Here is a 20,598-nt window from a genome sequence, read left to right on the forward strand (position 1 = left end):
GGGCTGAGGAGGCTGTCAGCTCTGTGTGGGGCTGAGGAGGCTGTCAGCTCTGTGTGGGGCTGAGGGGGCTGTCACAGCGTGTGCCCCGGTGTCTGCCCGCGGTGTCCTGCGGAGGAGGAGAGGATCGGGTGGTATTGCGTAGTATGGCACTCGGCAGGACGCGCATACACCAGCGTGCGCTCGTATTCAGCCCCGGGTAGCGCTGGGATAGTTAGAAAGCCTCGCTCATTGGTTACTGCAGGAACCTTCCTCCAATAGGAATTAGGCTGATTCCTATTGGAGGAAGGTTCCTGCAGTAACCAATGAGCGAGGGTTTCTGACTATCCCAGCGCTACCCGGGGCTGAATACGAGCACACACTGGTGTATGCGCTTCCCGCCGAGTGCCGATACTACGCAATACCGCAATACCACCCGATCCTCTCCCCCTCCGCAGGCAGACACCGCGCGGGCCACAGAAACTGGCCGTAGGTTGGGCACGGCTGTCTTAACAGATTAGCTTTTCCATAGCAATGCATCGAGAAACAAATTCAGTTTAGTATGCATATGATGTGAACTGAACAATAGGAACTAATGAGCATTACAATTAAAAGTAAAACATTTTCTAAAGGTAAGCAGCCAAAACCCTTGGCACCTATGCAGCAAGCTGTAAGGTTAACAGGGAGTGTGAAGAAGATGCATATAAAAACACCTAGAATTCATTTGCTTCACATATGGTATCTGACTTCTTGCAATCTGTACAGAATACACATAACGTAGTAAGGGGAAACAGTTATATCAAACCTGTCCAGGCGCTGTAGAAACCGCATTAGGCATAGACTGGCCAGACAGTCCTTTCCATAGATTCAGATGGAGGTATGGTCTAATGCTTCATCCTCACTCTGAACAATCGTTCTCCTTAAGGAACTGCTTTAAACAGATTCCTGTCTGCCGACCCCAACCCTTCTGCAGCTAGCTTCTAGTTCTGGTCATCTTAACTGTTGTCTAAGCTGCAAACCCTCAGCGAGGCTGCTTTGTCCAGGGCTGGTACCTCCTCAAAAGCGGACTAGCCGCTATATAGAGTGGCAGACTGAGAAAGTTCTGGCTCTTCCTGGTACGTGGTATCAGTAGTGGCGTGGAAGCATGACATACTTTGCCTGTGCACCTTCCAACTACTGGACACCCTCCATCGCCGCACGCATGAGAATGCCTGCCAGTGGAGACTCCAGCAGAGCCACTGCACCACTCAAGCCTCAAAACCACCGGAAAGGTGAGCCGCTTTCTTCCCTGGTGTGTTTGCCAGCCGCAACACCATGCTGGCCAGCACACTGACGCTTCTCATGCCCAGTGAAGTAGCCTGGAAGACTTAGGTATCCTAACGACTGCAGCACAGGATCAACTACTACCCTGTATCAGCCTGTGTACCTGAGAACAGTAAACACAGTGAAAAGTGAGGCATGATGGGTGGTGCACCTATTTATGGAGGGTGGGGTGGTTCCAATTAAGAATGTTTATTCAGTCTGTGTTTCCTGCAGAGAGGAGCCTGTGTACTCTCAATGTGGGGGCCATACTGGAGGATGAAAAGAGAAAATCTGATTTCAACTGAGAACTCATGTCAATCATTGGCCTAGGTCACACTTGAATGCAGATTTTGCACACAGAAAAAAAAAACCTGACATCTTGCGCAATTTGTCAGATTTCTCTTTAAGTTACATTAGCTGCTGTAAGGCAGGGGTCACACTTGTCTTTCAGTTTCTTGAAACTGAAATACAAGTGTGACCCCAGTCTCAGTTTTCTGAAAAGTGTAGAAAACTGAAAGACAAGTGTGACCCCTGTCTGAGCTGCAAGTTCTAAATCAATAGCTTAATTTTCTGAAATTGAAAAAAATGCAGAGTGGATAGAAACATAAAACTTCCTTTATTTTTATGATGCTGATGACCCCAGAGGTAGAAGCTGTATTAATAAAATAAATTTTAGCCACTAGCTGCCAATCAATTAGCTTCCAGCTGGTTAATCAACAGAATGTCCTGCTTAACACTACTGTTTTTGACAAAGATTAATACACCTACTCAAGATTTATCCTTAACCCTTATCAGATCAGTGTGTGTGTGTGTGTGTGTGTGTGTGTGTGTGTGTGTGTGTGTGTGTGTGTGTGTGTGTGTGTGTGTGTGTGTGTGTGTGTGTGTGTGTGTGTGTGTGTGTGTGTGTGTGTGTGTGTGTGTGTGTGTGTGTGTGTGTGTGTGTGTTTACAGTAAACTAGTAACTTTAAAGTGGTGTAAAAGTCAGCATTTCTACTTTGCTCTAAAAAGTGTACTCACAGCTCTAAAGTGTAACTGTCAGGCATGAAATCAAGAATCAATTCTTTATTTTTATCGGGTAAAACAAGTAATAAGGATGCTAACCAGGCAATCTCCATTACTTTTCTTGTTGATAAATGATCATTCCCCAGTTTACCTGACTTATTTGGTACACACAAAATTTGGTACACAAAAAGGAAGTTGCAGGGCATGCTGGGTTGGCCTTTTTTTGCTTCTCTACTTCCCCCTCAAACTTAACTAAGCAGCCTGATTGGCTGAAGCCTCTTTCTCCCCTGTTTTCCCCTCCCGCACCTCTGTTCCTCTCTGATTGGCCAATATTGCTCATGCTGAGACAATGCACTTTCTATAGTGAAGGGCAGGCAAATCAGGCAGAGGAGACTAAGGGAGATAATTAAATCAGAATTGGCTTAAAAATAGCCACACTTAAAATTGGAAATGCTGTAGAAAAATCACTAAAATCAAAATGTGGACAGTACAATAAATGTTATGTAAGTAGAGCAAGTATTTATCTACTTTTATATGTGGTTTTTTTCTGAGATAGTATGGCTGACAGCTCCTCTTTAAAGCTACTATCCCAGATTTTTTTAGCAGAACATCACTGAGATGGTTAAACAAAGCACGTTGTCCTGCTATTCAGCTTCAAATCTGCATCCAGACTGGAGATAACAGTATCTGTTTACATACCACCGTTGATACGTGTGTGTAACAAGTACTTTCTTAGAAGCGGTCTCTGCTTCAGGTGCACACACACAGTTCATTAGATTTTAATGCTGTATATAATAAAAAAGCAGTTGGACTAAAATGCAATGGCAGCTTTCAGGGTAAGAAAAACGCGTACGTACAAAAAGGGCGCCCGGACAAAAAGGGCGCGGGGTGTAAACTCTAAATAATAATTAATCATTAATAGGGTTTATAAAAATAGTGTGCTATATTTTGTTTACAAATAATGTCTAACAAAATTATAAATCATTAAATAATGTTTATGAAATCGGAAATTGTGAAAACGTTAATCTTCCCTGTTTCAAAAGTTAAACTTATAATTACGTTTATAAAAAAAAATTAATATATGTTTAATTGTTATAATTGTATATTATTGTGAATAACCTTCATTTATGGTTTGTTCTTATAATAAAATCTGAAAATATTGTTTATAAAGATGATATAAATATAACTACGTTCGTAATAAGTGTTGTAAAACATTAGTAATTATTACTAAAATGTTACTAAAACTATACCTAAGCCTACTCTTACACAGAACCCTCCCTGTACCTATCCCTAACCCCTAGACTCCCCTGTTGGTGCCTAAACCTAAGACCCCCCTGTTGGTGCCTAAACCTAAGACCCCCCTGGTGGTGCCTAAACCTAAGACCCCCCTGTTGGTGCGTAAACCTAAGACCCCCCTGTTGGTGCGTAAACCTAAGACCCCCCTGTTGGTGCCTAAACCTAAGACCCCCCGGGTGCATTTTATAAACGTAAATCACCACAAGTTCAGTTATAAATCATTAAACATCTCCGGGCGCCGTTTGTAAACTTTATTTAGCTCCTGGCGCCGTTTGTAAACTTTATTTAGCTCCGGCGCCCTTTTTTCCTACTCGGCGCCCATTAAACGCTATTTATTATGGGAGTGAATGGCGGCGCCCTTTTTGTCCACTAGCGGCCTGCGCCCTTTTTCCCAGCTCCAAGAAAAACTGTACTTTGGAAACTTGTAATTTGTAGACAGACAATATTACTTGTGCACAAAAGCAAAGACGATAACTGTATGAATAATAAAAATTAGAAAAACACATTTTTATTGAATGTTATGTTAGAGTTTTAGACCACTTTAAAGAGAAACTTCGACCAAAAATTGAACTTTATCCCAATTAGTAGCTGATACCCCCTTTACATGAGAAATCTATTCCTTTTCACAAACAGACCATCAGGGGGCGCTGAAAGACTGATATTGTGGTGAAACCCCTCCCACAAGTAACCCCTCCCTCAAGAAAAGTTTGAACTTTTGTGGGAAATAGCTGTTTACAGCTGTTTCCAACTGCCAAAAACCCTGCAGCAGCTACATCACCTGCCAACAGTAAAATGTTCCTCTTTAAAGAAAACCTGAACTGAAAATTAAAAGTCAAAATAAACATACACAAGTCATACATACCTACTGTGTAGTCTACTCCTCAATCTATTTTTCCTCTCCTGCGTCCTGTTTGTCCACTGTGATCAATGGAATTCTCCGTCCTCCATTTTGAAAATGGCTATTACCCCATAACAGCTTCCTGGTCAGCACACTGTTAAACTGTAACATCGCCCACTTGAGCCATAGGGAAACATGGACACATCAGTTCTCCTCTCAGCTGTAACTGACAGCAACTGATATATAACTGACAGCAACTGATATATTTCAGTTCTGACAAAATGTTGTCAGAACTGGAAGGGATCACTGTAAGAAGAAAATGGTGAGCTTCTGAGAGGAACTGATGGCAAGGTAACTATGTAATGTTCATTTGAAGTTACCTCATGTGTTTATTTTAAATAATTTTACTCAGTACAGGTTCTCTTTAAGGCCCCTTCCACACTAGCAATTGAAAAAAATCTAGCAATTAGCATTTTGCGGTGGCGATTTCTACACGATAGGCATGCATTTTTCACTGGACATATTTTGCGTTTTTTGAGCAATCATGATTGGCAAATCATTGGCGATAGCAGCAGTAAGTTCACTGCCATATAGATTATATTGCACTAGCACTTTGAAAAGCAACCAGCTATCGCCGGCAATTAGTGGTAAACGCCCACTAATCGCCCAAGTATGAATGAGCCCTAACTGCTTTCACTACTTTTAACTCAGAATGGAAGACAAAAGGCACTATTTCAGATGCAAAAAATAGAATAAATAATGAATATACAGATCTTTACCAGAACTATTCAAAGAATGTGAATTTTGCATATGGCATTAACAGTTGGACATTATTGATAAAGACAAAATATTCTCATTGACCGTTTGAAGAACATAGGAATACATATCCCACTTGCCTTTGATTTAATCCTCTCAATTTGCTGTTCCACCTCTTCAATATCATCACTATTTTCTAGCCGTTCATAATGTACATTTCTTGTACCTTTAATTAGGTTTAAAGGTAGGGCAGACATCCCATAAGCCTAGAAGAGGGGAAAGAATGTTTACCAAGGCTAATATATTTTTGTAATAAAACACAATTTACAACAGGTTTCAAAATTAGCACAGAAGTATAAAAAAGCAGCACAATTTAATCAGTTTTACTTTGGAAAAAGCAATCATGATTTTGAGAACTACACGTTAATCTTTTAAGTATATTTAGAAATTACAAGGCATGACAATTTTTTTACAGTAGAGTTTAAAGAGAATCTGTTCTCTAAAATTCTTACAATAAAAAGCATACCATTCTATTCATTATGTTCTCCTGGGCCACTCTGTGCCGTTTCTGCCACTCCCTGCTGTGATCCTGGCTTGTACTTGCCAGTTTTAGGCAGTGTTTACAAACAAAAGACATGGCTGCATACCAGCTTGTGATAGGCTGAGAGGAGCTCAGTCTGTGACTCACACAGAGCCTGCAGGGGGCGTGGAGAGGGTGTTTATAGCTTCTATCCTATCACAAGCAGAGCAGCACATTCCTGCCTGAGTCCGACAAAGCCGTCAGAGTAAAGAAGATTAGATTATATAACAGATAATACAGCCACTGTGCACTAGGAAAGGCTGCAGAAAGACAGACCACATTAGAACAGGTATAGGAACTTATAGGATAGAAGAAATAAGGCTAAAAATTGTTAGAGAGTCTCTAAGAGAACCTGAAGTGAGAGGCATACGGAGGCTGCCATCTTCAGCACCTTATAAAACAATTCCAGTTGCCCGACGTCTGTACTGATGTTTTAAATACTTCATTGTCCCAGAATAAAAATACAGATCAGATGATTTGACTCTGGTCTGACTCAGCTGGCTGCTTGCTTGTTGCAGAAATAGGCAAAAATCTCACTGACAAGACTACAACCTATGGCACTCAAATTCTATGATGCAGGAAGAGGTCAGCGTTAGGCTCCTGACAAGGCACTTAAAGAGACTCTGAAGCGAGAATAAATCTCGCTTCAGAGCTCATAGTTAGCAGGGGCATGTGTGCCCCTGCTAAAACGCCGCTATCCCATGGCTAAACGAGGGTCCCTTCACCCCCAAACCCACCCCCGCAAAACTTGGTCGTAAAATTTTCTCTTCCTGGAGGCAGGGCTAACGGCTGCAGCCCTGCCTCTAGTCGCGTATATCAGACGCGCATCGCCGCCTCTCCCCCGCCCCTCTCAGTGAAGGAAGACGGAGAGGGGCGGGGGAGAGGCGGAGGTACGTGTCTGATAGACGCGCATGAGGCAGGGCTGCGGCGGTTAGCCCTGCCCCAATGCGGAAGCGCTCCCCGGCTGCACGGATGGGATTTGGGGGTGAAGGGACCCCCGTTAAGCCGCAGGATAGCGGCGTTTTAGCAGGGGCACACATGCCCCTGCTATCTATGAGGTCTGAAGGGAGATTCATTCTTGCTTCAGACTCTCTTTAACACTTTAACAGTTTGAAGAGCAACTGAAGTGAGAGGGATAAGGAGGCTGCAATATTTATTTCCTCTTAAACATTTCACATTGCCTGACTGCCCTGCTCATCCTCCGTCTCTAAAACATTTAGCCATACACACTGCTGAACAAGCATGTAGATCTGACATTTGACTTTGCCTCATACTCGTTTCAGGTGTGTGATTTAAACACTATTGATGCATGAAATCAGCAGATTGCCAGAAAACTGGTATATGCGCGCTCCATGTTACAACCAGAACTAAAGGATATTATGTCCAAAGTGAATCCCTTCTCCAATGCTAGTGTCAGAAAATGAAAGGAGGAAAGGTAGCATCCGGAGCAGCTCTTTTTTTAAAAATGGTGGGATCCTAACTTGACAAAGACACACTGGTGTCGAATTGGGTCGTCATTATCACGCTGCACAGAGTTTGCCTGGACTCCAGACCTACCACGGAGCCCTGTTGATGTCCCCTGCTATTTACGGTTGACGTCAGAGGAGTGGAATATTGGGCATGTCAGATACACTTGCAAATCTTTGCGATCTTGTAAATGCACACTTCATTTGAATTTGCCAGTATTGCACCATTGAGGTACTCTTTTCTCTCTCCTTTTTCTGATACAGACAGCTGGTATGGTTTAACCTCCCTGGTGGTATGATTATTTTTGAATCTTTAGGTCTTTTCAACCCGTTTCAGACCCTAAAAATCCGGAAAAAAAGTCATGCCGCCAGAATGCCTGCAGCAGCCCCAGTACTCACTCACCTTACCTGGGCTCCAGCGCTGCAATTTTTCCACCGTCCTCTGGGTGGCTCTGTAACTCTGTAGTGAGATCACTCACTGTGATCTCACCAGAGTGATTCAAAGCCTCGGAGGACAGGAAGGAGAAAAGCTACAGACGTCTGGAGCCCCCGGGACGCGAGTAAAAACACACTATACTTTGCATTGAGCTCCCAGCGGCTTACCGCCAAGGAGGTCAAAGGGAAATAAATATAGCAGCCTCCATATCACTTTCACTTCAATTACCGTACCTTTTTAGATTTGATAATCCTACATCCAGAACCAGTTAAAGAGCTTGTATTAGTTCTGCCACTAAGCGTCTGCACAGATTTGGGAAAGCATTTTATAAATGGTGTAGGGCTTTGAAGACTCAGGAGGTAATTCTTAGAAGCGTTCTGTACCGGTTATACTACTGTAATTCACATGGTTGATTCAGTTCAAATTGCAGCACAGGGGACACTATTCTGTGACCCGTGGCAGCTGCAAAACTTCCTGTTTGCTGCCGGCAACCTTAACCTTTCCACTCGTATGTCCCGCATAGCGGGACATCACGAATTCCCTTTCCTGTCGTGTGGGACATAATTTCAGCGGCGGTTTGCAGGCACATCAGCCCCCTGCAAAGTCCGATCTCTCTCCCCATGTTTAGTGGGCATGTAAGACTACATGCCCACACAGGTGGTACCCCCCAAACCGGAAGTGCGCTATCAGCGCTGGCAGGAAGTGGCAGAATCAATTCTGCTTCTTTGTTGCTGATTGTAGCAGCTTTTCTGCATGGTCTTTTTTGCAGTTTCCTGGCAGATTACTTCTTGCCCAATCCTTGCAGGTTCTTTCTTGAAGATCCCTTACAGGTTATTTCTTGAAGATTTCTTGCAGATTCCTTACAGAGCGGAGCAATGGCATCCTCTGCAGCAGGTAAAAGAAAAATGACAGCGGCTGAGGTTGCACAGAAGATTATGGAGGACAGCAGCACAGAATCGGATGTGCAGGATTCTGGTGATGACAGTGACTATACGGTCACGGATGATGATGATGATTATTGCTATAGTAATGACACTGATATTGATGAGGCTGGTGAAGGTGGAGAAGCTGCTGAAAGTGGGGAGGGTGATGGTGATCACAGAAAATGGGCAAGCTTCTCTCCTACCAGTGACTGCTTGCTGCATAATGTTCCCTTTACTGTGTGTAATGCAGGGGTACAACTGCCTGCAGCTAATGTTCCAGAAACTGTCAGTGGGTTTTTTGAGCTTTTTTTTTACACTGGCCCTATTACAAGAAATTATTAATGAAACAAATGATTATGCAAAAACAGAAGTTAGAAAATAAACCTTCACCCAGATCCATCTGGAGGAGCTGGACTGATGTTACTATGCAGGAAATAAAGGCAAACTTTGGAGTAATTCTTAGGATGGCACTGCAAGAAAGGGGATCTATCCAGGATGTTTTCTCAACTCAGTGGATCAATTACACCCCCTTTTTTGGAGATATTTTTCTTGTGAGCGATTTAGTCAGATTCATTGGATGCTACAGGTTTCTCAACCCATCAGTGGTCATGAAGGCCCTCAAACTAGGGGTTGGAAGGTCAGGAACTTGACTGAGCATATGAAAGAAAGATAAAGAAGTCTGTTTCTACCCCATAGGAATGTAGTGATTGACGAAAGCACAATTACTTTCAAAGGAAGATCAAACTACAAGATGTACAATCCTCAGAAACTAAGCAAGTGGGGGCTACAAGTGTTTTCTATGGCTGATTGGGAGACTGGATACCTCTTTGCGTTTGAACCGCATTATGGATCTGCAACTACGGAAAGCTTGCCAAGGCCAGACTTGCCATTTTCAGCTCGCATTGTCCTTCATCTTTGTACAAATCTGAAATAAGCCACTCCTGGACATGGATACCATTTATTTACAGACTAAGACAGTCACATAACTGGAACGGTCATGCCCAATCGTAACGGTCTACCAAGTGAAATAAAAAATGGAAACTGAAGAGTTGTGAAGTTCGTGCTTGGAAACTTGACAGTGAAGAGATGGTATTGGCATGGAAGGACAAGCGTATTATACACATGCTTAGCACTTTCTACCCTGCTACTACAACGACACAGCAAAGAATGAAAGGTAGAGTGACTGAAAAAGTTGAGAAGCCCACAGCAGTCGTAGAATATACTAAACACATGGGAGCAGTTGACTGATTTGATCATTATACCAGTAGTTACTCTTTGAACAGGAAGTCACTGAAGTGGTGGAGGAAGACCTTTTTATGGTTGTTGGAGCTGGCAGTAGTGAATAGCTTCATAATTTACAACCAGTTGCAGCCACATGAACCAAAGGATCATATCAGCTACCGCAAGAACCTAATTCTTAAGTTGGTTCGCGAACAACGAGCCTCTAGGCCTCAGCGGACATATGGCCGCCCTTCTTCATTGGGCGTGGAGGTGCGTCTACATGGTATCCAGAATTTTATTGCTAATATGCCCAATCGAAACACCAAATATTGCACAATGTGCGGTGACAGGAAGACATCAGGTGGGAGGCGAAAAAACCCCTTTTATTGCGAAACTTGCTCACGCAGGCCAGGATTACACCAAGGAAAGTGCTTTAAAATGTACCATATTTTGACCAACTTCTCTGCTACCAGCCAACAGAAGACACCAAACTGTCCAAATAAGGATTGAAATTAAACGTTCTAATGTGTTATTTAAAATAAGAAATACCATGTTACTGTGTTATGTTCCATATAAGAATGGGAGAGAGAGTAAGAGGGAGAGTGCATTTCTGTAAAAAAAAAAAAAAAAAAAAAAAAACTCAGAGTAGAAACGACTCACTTTAGCAAAAAACTCAGAGTGGAAAGGGTTAAGGACTGGTTTCCACTACACATGCGGTTTTGTAGTGTGTTAGCAAAAACAGGGTACAAACATTTTCATTATTAAAAGAGTGGAAAATGACGAACGAGTTGGGAGCGGAGTGCCAAAGTGGTTGTTTTATATGTAACATTCTGAAGAAGCAACATTAAGATATTACTGAAGTTTTAATGCATATTGACAACTCAAGCACATTATTTGAAGTCTAAATCAATGGAATGGAATGGAGATTCAATATATTCCAATTTGGTGCAAGTTATAGGCTTTATTCTGCCCTCCTTTAAATACCTTCTTTCTATTTAAAGGACACCTAAATTAAAATGTGTATGGAGGCTGCCATATAGATTTCCTTTTAAAACAAAAGCAAATAGCTGGCAGTCCTGCTGATCCTCTGCCTCTTAATTCTTTTAGCCACAGACCCTGAACAAACATGCAGATCAGGTGTTTCTGAATGCAGTCTAACTGAATCACACCTGAAACGTATGTAGCATATCCTGACACTTGCGATGCATGAAATAGGATACAAGGAAATTGGTATTATTTAACCACTTAATGATAAGCTGACTTCTAAAAACATCCTGCTAGAGCCTCTTAACGGCTGCAGGACGTTTTTATAAGTCAAACAGTACTGCTGCCTCTGAGCATGCACATTTGCGCTTGAAAGTGCGCGCGTGCACGTGCGTGCTCCCGCACGTGCATTCCCACGCGCGTGCACGTGAAAATAGTGTGTGGGGGGGAACCACACCATAGAACAGATACACCTTTATATTCAAATAATATATTGTCACCATACTTTGTACTAGGGACATAATTAAAATCTTGTGATCACCAGGACAAATAGGCAGATAACATGTGTGAGTTTTATGCACAGTAGCAGTGTTTACATTAAAACTATAGGGGATGAAATTGGAGAAATAGTGCATCTTTTTCATTTTTCCTTGTTTTTCCCTGTAAAATGCATAGAAAATAAATTACTGAAAACAAAATATCATCCCCAAAAGCCCATGATGGTGAAAAAACAAGATATAGATCATTTCGTTGTGATTAGTAGCGATTAAGTTATTGGCAAATGAAAGGGATGAGCACAGAAAGGTGAAAAATCGCTCATGTCCGTTAGGATAAAAACCCCTTTGAGGTGAAGTGGTTAAAAAGAAATAACATGGCACCCTCTATATTCCTTTCACTTCAGGTGTCCTTTAATAGCTCACTATAATAGAGTCCTCTCTCATTATAATGCTCCATCAGTTTAATCGGTTTCCCTCATAGTGTAATTGTCATTGTGTTCCCTTCCATCATTGTGATCCCTGTACTACAATGCTCACCATTGTATTGCTTCTACCATAGTAGTACTTCCCATAGTGGTCCCCTCCTATAATAAAGCCCTGTACAATATTGACCCATCCTATTGCCGTACTCCCAACATGAGTTATTATATTAAGCAATAATCTCCAATGGTGAAGAAAAGCAACAACAAACTCCAGTTAATATCGCTGTGTTGATGGCACCAAAATCTCTCAGTTCACTCTACACTTAAATTGGATTCCTGACTGTTTCTGCATTTATGTTATCTAGTTTCCTCAATTTTAATGCCAACCTGTGAGATTTGGTGACGGAAAAAAAATAGATAATTACCTTGAGAGGGGGAAGACCTTTAGAGATTTTCCCCTAGCCTCCTTCACCAAGCCTTTCAAGAGCAGGGACTCTTGAAGAGAGCCCAGACAGCGCCTGGGCAGTAGCACCGACTCGCTTGGGCTTCAGCAGAAATAGTCACGCCCCATCAGGTACGTGCTATTGCCCAGGCGCAGATAGCTTACACATGTGCAGCAGCACAGAAATTATCAGGCTCTGATTTTTCCATTAAAGCCTAAGTGGGTCGTGCTACTGTGCATGCAGCAGCTGTCGACAAGCAATTGTCGACTGTTTTGTGGAGGGGACAGTGCTGGTGCAGCCCATTGGAGAAGGATGGCAAAAGCCTCCAGAGGCTTCTCTCTCCTAAAGAGTACCCATTTTTGGCACTTTTTTCCCTATACACATAATAAGGTACACATAATAAGTAAACTAAAAACTGTGATATTTCCACCATTTCCCTGCTGCCCATTTTTAGTTACCATAGATTAAGAAAATGTCCCAATGGCCTCAACTTCTAGTGCTGCTGTCCGGGGTAATATTTTACTCTATACTTTCATATAAGCCATATATTTCATTAACAAGTCTCCTTCTACTGCTATCCCAAAAAATATTTCCAGAATTCGCTCCATACTCACACAAGGTGGCTACTAAAAATGCTTGTCCATGCCCTAATAATTTCCCCTCTTCACTACTGCAAGATCTCTGTGGCCTACCAAAAATAAATACAAAAAACCCAAAACACAGACTGGTACCACTTCCTATCCCGACTGAACTCGAATCCAATCATTCACAACTTTTTATAAGTTGTCTCCTTTGTATATTTTCTTACTAATCTCCAGATACTCTCTCACCTGGAACTTTCTTTTTTCCTCACGAAAACTTCTAATCTGGTCATCACCTCTCACTCTCACATCCTGGGCGTCAGGACTTCTGACGAACGTCACCATTCAGTTGGAACTCTCTCCCACAGCTTGTCCATTATACTCTGAGCCTGGAAACCTTCAACACTTCTTTAAAAGGCAGCTTCTAAGACTAGGTTTAATTTGTCTCATTTGCTATCTCTTTCATCTCCTCACCACTACCCTCCAGGCAAGCAAAGGGTCCTACTCTCTAGAGTTTATCTATCAATCACCACTATTGTTGAGGTTTTAAATCAAATGTGAATTATGTATGCATGTTGTACCTGTGTTGCTGAATGTTCTGATTGTACTGCACATTGAACTATTTATATATGCATCGTCTCTCCTATTGTCTATTTTGCTACTATGTGCAGCGCTATAGGAGATGCTGGTACTGTATAAATAAATAATATGGAGGAAGAAAGTGACAAAATATCAGTGGCATACAAGGTCTAACATACAAAAAAATTACAAGAAATAAAAAAAAAGGAACCTTGCCCTTAACCCTTTCCACTCGGAGTTTCTTCCTAAAGGGAGTCGTTTCTACTCTGAGTTTTTTTTTTTTTTTTACAGAAATGCGCTCTCCCTTTTACTCTCTCTCCCATTCTTATATGGAACATAACACATTATCATGGAATATCTTATTTTAAATAACACATTAGGACGTTTAATTTCATACCTTATTTGGACAGTTTGGTGTCTTCTATTGGCTGGTAGCAGAGAAGTTGGCCAAAGTATGGTCCACTTTAAAGCAATTTCCTGGGTGTAATCCTGGCCTGCGTGAGCAAGTTTTGCAATAATAAGTGGTTTTTTGCCTCTCACCTGGTGTCTTCCTGTCACTGCACATTGTGCAATTTTTGGTGTTTCGATTAGGATTATTAGCAATAAAATGCTGGATTCCATTTAGACGCTCCTCAAAGTCCAATGAAGAAGGGCGGCCATATCTCTGCTGAGGCCTAGAGGCTCGTTGTTCGCGAACCAACTCAAGAATTAGGTTCTTACGGTAGCGGATATGATCCTTTGGTTCATGTGGATGCAACTGGTTGTAAATTATGAAGCTATTCACTACTGCCAGCTCCAACAACCAAAAAAGGTCTTCCTCCACCACTTCAGTGACTTCCTGTTGAAAGAGTAACTACTGGTATAATGATCAAATCGGTCAACTGCTCCCATGTGTTTAGTATATTCTACGACTGCTGTGGGCTTCTCAACATTTTCAGTCACTCTACCTTTCATTCTTCTCTGCTGTGTCGTTGTAGTAGCAGGGTAGAAAGTGCTAAGCATGTGTATAATACGCTTATCCTTCCATGCCAATACCATCTCTTCAGTGTCAAGTTTCCAAGCACGAACTTCACAACTCTTCAGTTTCCATTTTTTATTTCACTTGGTAGACCTTTACGAGTGGGCATGACCGTTCCAGTTATGCAAACGTTTTCTTTTAGTAACTCTTGTGCCAATATGTGACTGGTATAAAATCGATCTGTAAATAAATGGTATCCATGTCCAGGAGTGGCTTGTTTCAAATTTGTACAAAGATGAAGGACAATGCGAGCTGAAAATGGCAAGTCTGGCCTTGGCAAGCTTTCCATAGTTGCAGATCCATAATACGGTTCAAACGCAAAGAGGTATCCAGTCTCACAATCAGCCATATAAAACACTCGTAGCCCCCACTTGCTTGGTTTCTGAGGATTGTACATCTTGTACTTTTGATCTTCCTTTGAAACTAATTGTGCTTTCATCAATTACTACATTCCTATGGGGTACAGACTTCTGCATCTTTCTTTCATATGCTCAGTCAAGTTTCTGACCTTCCAACCCCTAGTTTGAGGGCCTTCAGGACCACTGATGGGTGGAGAAACATGTAGCATCCAATGAATCCGACTAAATCACTCACGAGAAAAATATCTCCAAAAAAGGGGGTGTAATTGATCCACACAGTTGAGAAAAAAATCCTGGATAGATCCCCTTTCTTGCAGTGCCATCCTAAGAATTACTCCAAAGTATGCCTTTATTTCCTGCATAGTAACATCAGTCCAGCTCCTCCAGATGGATCTGGGTGAAGGAGGTTTATTTTCTAACTTCCTTTTTGCATAATCATTTGTTTCATTAATAATTTCTTGTAATAGGGCCGGTGTAAAAAAAAAAGCTCAAAAAACCCACTGACAGTTTCTGGAACATTAGCTGCAGAAAGTTGTACCCCTGCATTACACACAGTAAAGGGAAAATTATGCAGCAAGCAGTCACTGGTAGGAGAGAAGCTTGCCCATTTTCTGTGATCACCATCACCCTCCCCACTTTCAGCAGCTTCCCCACCTTCACCAGCCTCATCAATATCAGTGTCATCACTATAGCAATAATCATCATCATCGGTGACAGTATAGTCACTGTCATCACCAGAATCCTGCACATCCGATTCTGAGCTGCTGTCCTTCATAATCTGCTGTGCCACCTCAGCCGCTGTCATTTTTTCTTTTACCTGCTGCAGAGGATGTCATCCGCTCTGTAATAAATCTGCAAGAAATAACCTGGAAAGGATCTGCAAGAAAAAACCTGTAAGGAATCTTCCAGGAATCTGCAAGAAAGAACCTGTAAGGGATCTGCCAGGAATCTGCAAGAAAGAACCTGTAAGGGAACTGCCAGGAATCTGCAAGAAAGAACCTGTAAGGGATCTGCCAGGAATCTGCAAGAAAGAACCTGCAAGGGATCTGCAAGAAAGAACCTGCAAGGGATCAGCAAGGATTGTGCAAGAAGTAATCTGCCAGGAAACTGTAAAAAAGACCATGCAGAAAAGCTGCTACAATCAGCAACAAAGAAGCAGAATTGATTCTGCCACTTCCTGCCAGTGCTGATAGCTGCCGATTGTCCCCATTATTACCGTATATACTCACAAACAAGCCGGATTTTTGACCCCCAAAAAGGAGGTCAAAAGTTGGGGGGTCGGCTGGTATGCAAGTCTTCCCTGGTGGTCCGTGGCCCCCGCTCCCCCCGCAGCCGCCGCTGCTATTACTTGTTTAGGCAGCGGCTCCCTCTTCCTTGGCGCTTCTTCCCCGCTCTCATGCGCGTATGAAGTGATCACAGCAGCGCTCCTGGCACTGCTGCTGTGACGATGCAGGGGGCAGGAAAGAGCGGTTCCCCTGGTAACGGCGATACAGATCGCCGTTACAGGGAGTTGCACTCTTTCCTGCCCCCTGCATCGTCACAGCAGCAGCGCCGGGCGCGCTGCTGTGATCACTTCATATGCGCATGAGAGTGGGGAAGAGGAAGCGCCGGGGAAGAGGAAGCCGCTGCCTAAACAGGTAATAGCAGTGGAGGGACCAGGGAGCTATACTGGCCACTACCTACCTATAATGGGCACTATACTGGCTACTACCTACCTACACTGGGCACTATACTAGCTATACTGGGCACTATACTAGCTATACTGGGCACTATACTTAGCTATACTGGGGCACTATACTAGCTAAACTGGGCACTATACTAGCTATACTGGGCACTATACTAGCTATACTGGGGCACTATACTAGCTATACTGGGGCACTACCTACCTATACTGGCCACTATACCGGCTATACTGGGCACTATACTGGCTATACTGGGGCACTATACTAGCTATACTGGGGCACTATACTAGGGCACTATACGAGCTATACTGGGGCACTATATTGGCTATACTGGGCACTATACCGGCTATACTGGGCACTATACTGGCTATACTGGGCACTATACTGGCTATACTGGGCACTATACTAGCTATACTGGGGCACTATACTAGCTATACTGGGGCACTATACTAGCTATACTGGGCACTATATTGGCTATACTGGGCACTATACCGGCTATACTGGACACTATACTGGCTATACTGGGCACTATACTAGCTAAACTGGGCACTATACTAGCTAAACTGGACACTATACTAGCTATACTGGGGCACTACCTACCCATACTGGGCACTATACTAGCTATACTGGGACACACTGGGGGGATCACGCGGCCTGCACCAATCCAGCATTTCCTACCCCCGGCTTATATGGGGGTCAATAATTTTTCCCTGTTTTTTCGTGGAAAAGTTGGGGGGTCGGCTTATATGCGGGTCGGCTTATATGCGAGTATATGTGGTATTTTACTTAGCCTTAGAGCCACTTGCCGCACTCCTACGTAGGCACATAGCAGGTATTAGAATAGGGGAGGAGGAAGTACAGCAGTCACTCTTCGCCGATGACATCCTCCTTTACCTGGAAGACCCACTAGCACAGGTACCACGCATATTTGACATACTAAAGGAATTTTCGATGCTGTCAGGACTAAACATTAACAAAGACAAAAGTGAGCTAATGCCCTTCTCCAAGCTAGCAGATACCAGACAATGGGCCTTCTTGGGACTAAAGATAACACACACCCATATAAAATACCTGGGAATAAAAGTGCCTAGGGATCCTACTCAAATATACTATAAACTACACTCCTCTCTTCCAACAACTTAAAGCCCAACTAGATAGGTGGGACAACTTACCAATAGGCCTAGCAGGTAGAGCCGCCCTTATAAAGATGACCACGATGGGCAGGCTATTATACCCCATGCAAACACTCCCACTCCTAATCTGGCACAAGGACACTCAAATGCTAGAAACAGCTTTTAGCAAATTCCTGTGGAGGGGGAAAAAAAACGTGCATAGCCTTAAAAAAACTGCAAATGACTAGGCAGTTAGGGGGTTTAAATTTACCAAACATTAGAAGATACAATTTGGCAGCTCTCCTTAGACATGTCCAGGACTGGATAAAAGAAACCAGCAGATATTCCAATCTGCGCTTGGAAACCGAAGTAGCAAAACCTTGGTCGCTCCTCTGCCTCCTGCACTCTAAACTAACCGAACTCCCAGTAAGACTCAGACAAACTGTTGTTTTCAGATATATTGTTATGACATGGAGAGCAGTCAGGAAAGCTTTAGGCCTACACTGCTTGATATCTAAATATATGGACATATGGGGAAACCCTCACTTCCCAATAAGTATTACCCAGCAGTTCTTCTCAAAATGGGACAAGCAAGGGATAAGTAAACTGGGAAACTTGCTGCACCTGGACACTGGCAAGTGGATGACCTTTGCGGAAGTACGTAGAGCATACTCAATACCGCCAACAGACTTCTTCCCATATCTTCAAATACAATCTTTTGTGAGGTCGCATGTTGCCAGGGTCTCGGATGTAGCGCTCCTGAACGTCTTTGACAATTTTATAAGCCCTTTTATAAGCCCTGGAGGCCCCCTAAAATCTCTGTCAGAACTAGTTTGGTCAGATTTGGGAGCACTAACTTGATACAGGCAAATTTCAAAATGAGGGGAAAAGACTTTCAGAAAGAGAATATAGGGGAATGTGTAACCCAAGGTTTAACAACATTCAGGACTTACATAACTAATGAACAACATAGAACGTCCCACTTACTCTTTTTGCATAGGGCTAAATATGCCTTCAACATCAAGTACACGCACCCCCCAATCCACTACAAGCCAGAATGCCCCAAGTGCTTACTGCCAAATGTAAACCTAGTACACTGTATATGGGAATGCTATGTGATAGACCACTTTTGGGACAAAGTAATTGAGTATGCCAATAAATTATGCAAAAAAAAAGTTAAAAGAGATTATCTTCTATGCTTATTCCATCACCAATAATTACAAAGTGAAAATAATAAAGAAAACCCATCTGAACTTTATCACATAATTTTGGCAATGGCAAGAAGAGTAATATTCCAAGTCTGGATCAAGCAAGACTCTCCCACTATAGCAATGCTCTGCAAGGAACTGCTCTCCCTCTTCACTCTTGAAAAGTTACAGGTTCCTCAAAGCCTAGAAAGAAGATCCACCAAATTCTTCAAAACATGGAGGAACTATATTTTGAACACTTTCACCGCATCTGAGATCAACAAATTCATGGGAGATTTTGTACTGACCTCCTGGTATTGCCGTGAGGACATAAGCGGCACACTAGGACCACTCAAGTATCACCCGCAGGGGAGGGAGTTTGATATGTACAAAAAGTTGATTTCTTCCCTAAAGGACAATGTATTCTAATAACTTGGTTGCCTTATATGCATATGTGCATTCTTTTTGTTGCTGAGAGACGGGTCCTCTTTTGTTTATTGGGGGGAGGGGGGAGGGATAAGGGAGGAGGGAGGGACTTTTTCTACTGGACCAATGTTATTCAAACTGTGTATACGTGGTCTGCTTGGCCACAGTCATTGTTATTGATATTTCTTTGATAATATTGCTCCATGTTGTGGTGGAAAATGAATTTATTTTTTAAAAAAAAAGGTATGTGTGATTATTAAGGTTGGAGTGAGCATTCCCAGTGTCCCACTATACATTACTTTTTTTTGTCCCTGTAAGGCAAACACATTTCCAGAACTGCTGGAATGCAATGATGTGTCAGCTTGTCAATATTACAGAGCAAAGATCCCTTTCTATCATCTAAAACTACTCCCCCCCCCCCTTTTCAAGTGCCTATATCAAACCTATCCCTCCTAATTCCTCACTCCATTGCCCAAACGAGTAGTTGTAGCTGTTAGTCTACAATCGGCTACAACCATTGTTCCCCATATAGTAGCCGAAAGACTATTCTCTGCATCGGGCACCCAATTACCAATAATTAACACAGGCTTTACAAGACGCCTGGCAATCCACATGCCCAAATGACCTGATCCATATAAAACTTGCCTGTGTACATCACTTCAACATTCCCAGTACATGCACCACAGAGGGAATGCATGTTATTCTAACAATACCAGTTTTATTGCAAGTGTCTTGCAGTCAGATGGGTTGTAGGATTAAAAGAGATCTTCCCTGTTGAAATCTGTTATAGTACACAATGTTTCAGGTGGCAGAATAGAGTAAATTGCTTGGAATGTTAAAATTATATATAGCTCTGCAAAAGTTTAGCAGAGTAAACTCTAAAAATAGGTTTCTTTCACGCCTTTATAAACCTGAAAATGTGTCAATTTTACTGGAAAATTACTTTGTCTAAAAACAAAGAATGCCAGAAAAACATAGAGGTCTGCAGTATGCTCACGATACATTTATAGTTAAAGAGATGCACCTGTCCATTAAGAGCCTGTGAGGTGTGAGGTGCTCTTGGCAGCTACCTTTCCTGAAAGAAGAGGCTCCCCATGGCTCTTGTATACAGCATGTTTTATAAGTAGTCTCTCCACAAACAGAAAACTGTGTGAAAGGGTTTCATGTATGCTGACTCACACCGCCAACACAGAAGCAGAGTGACAACACTGCTGCAGCCTTTGACCTGTGAAGACAGGATACTACTGCAGTAAAAAGTATGATTTATAGCAATGGAGACTTCAACATAAATTTTGGCTTTTCACACCTACATGACTAAGCCTACAATCAATTTGACCACATGTCATTTTCCACACTGGACAAATATATATTTTAATAGTCTAGTTAGGGTGGGGGGAAAGGCAGTCACCCAGATATTTAATTTTACCTGTTAAATACAACCTAAAGGCCTGTAACCCACTAGCAGCGCTTTCTAAGCCTTTTCTGAGTGCTTGTGATTTGAAAAGCTCTTGC

At 42.5% G+C, this 20,598-nt stretch overlaps 1 protein-coding gene across 1 annotated transcript in view; it reads right to left on the reverse strand.

Moving 5' to 3' along the window:
- The window catches only part of LMBRD1 (LMBR1 domain containing 1), a 289,978-nt gene that overhangs the window by 112,749 nt on the left and 156,631 nt on the right, over positions 1-20,598 (reverse strand). Inside the window, exon 8 of the mRNA XM_068281447.1 lies at positions 5,311-5,436. Within this exon, the coding sequence (XP_068137548.1) occupies positions 5,311-5,436 (126 nt within the window). The remainder of the gene's footprint in view (positions 1-5,310; positions 5,437-20,598) is intronic.

The sequence above is a fragment of the Hyperolius riggenbachi genome, chromosome 4, assembly GCF_040937935.1.
Source record: "Hyperolius riggenbachi isolate aHypRig1 chromosome 4, aHypRig1.pri, whole genome shotgun sequence".
NCBI lineage: Eukaryota > Metazoa > Chordata > Amphibia > Anura > Hyperoliidae > Hyperolius > Hyperolius riggenbachi.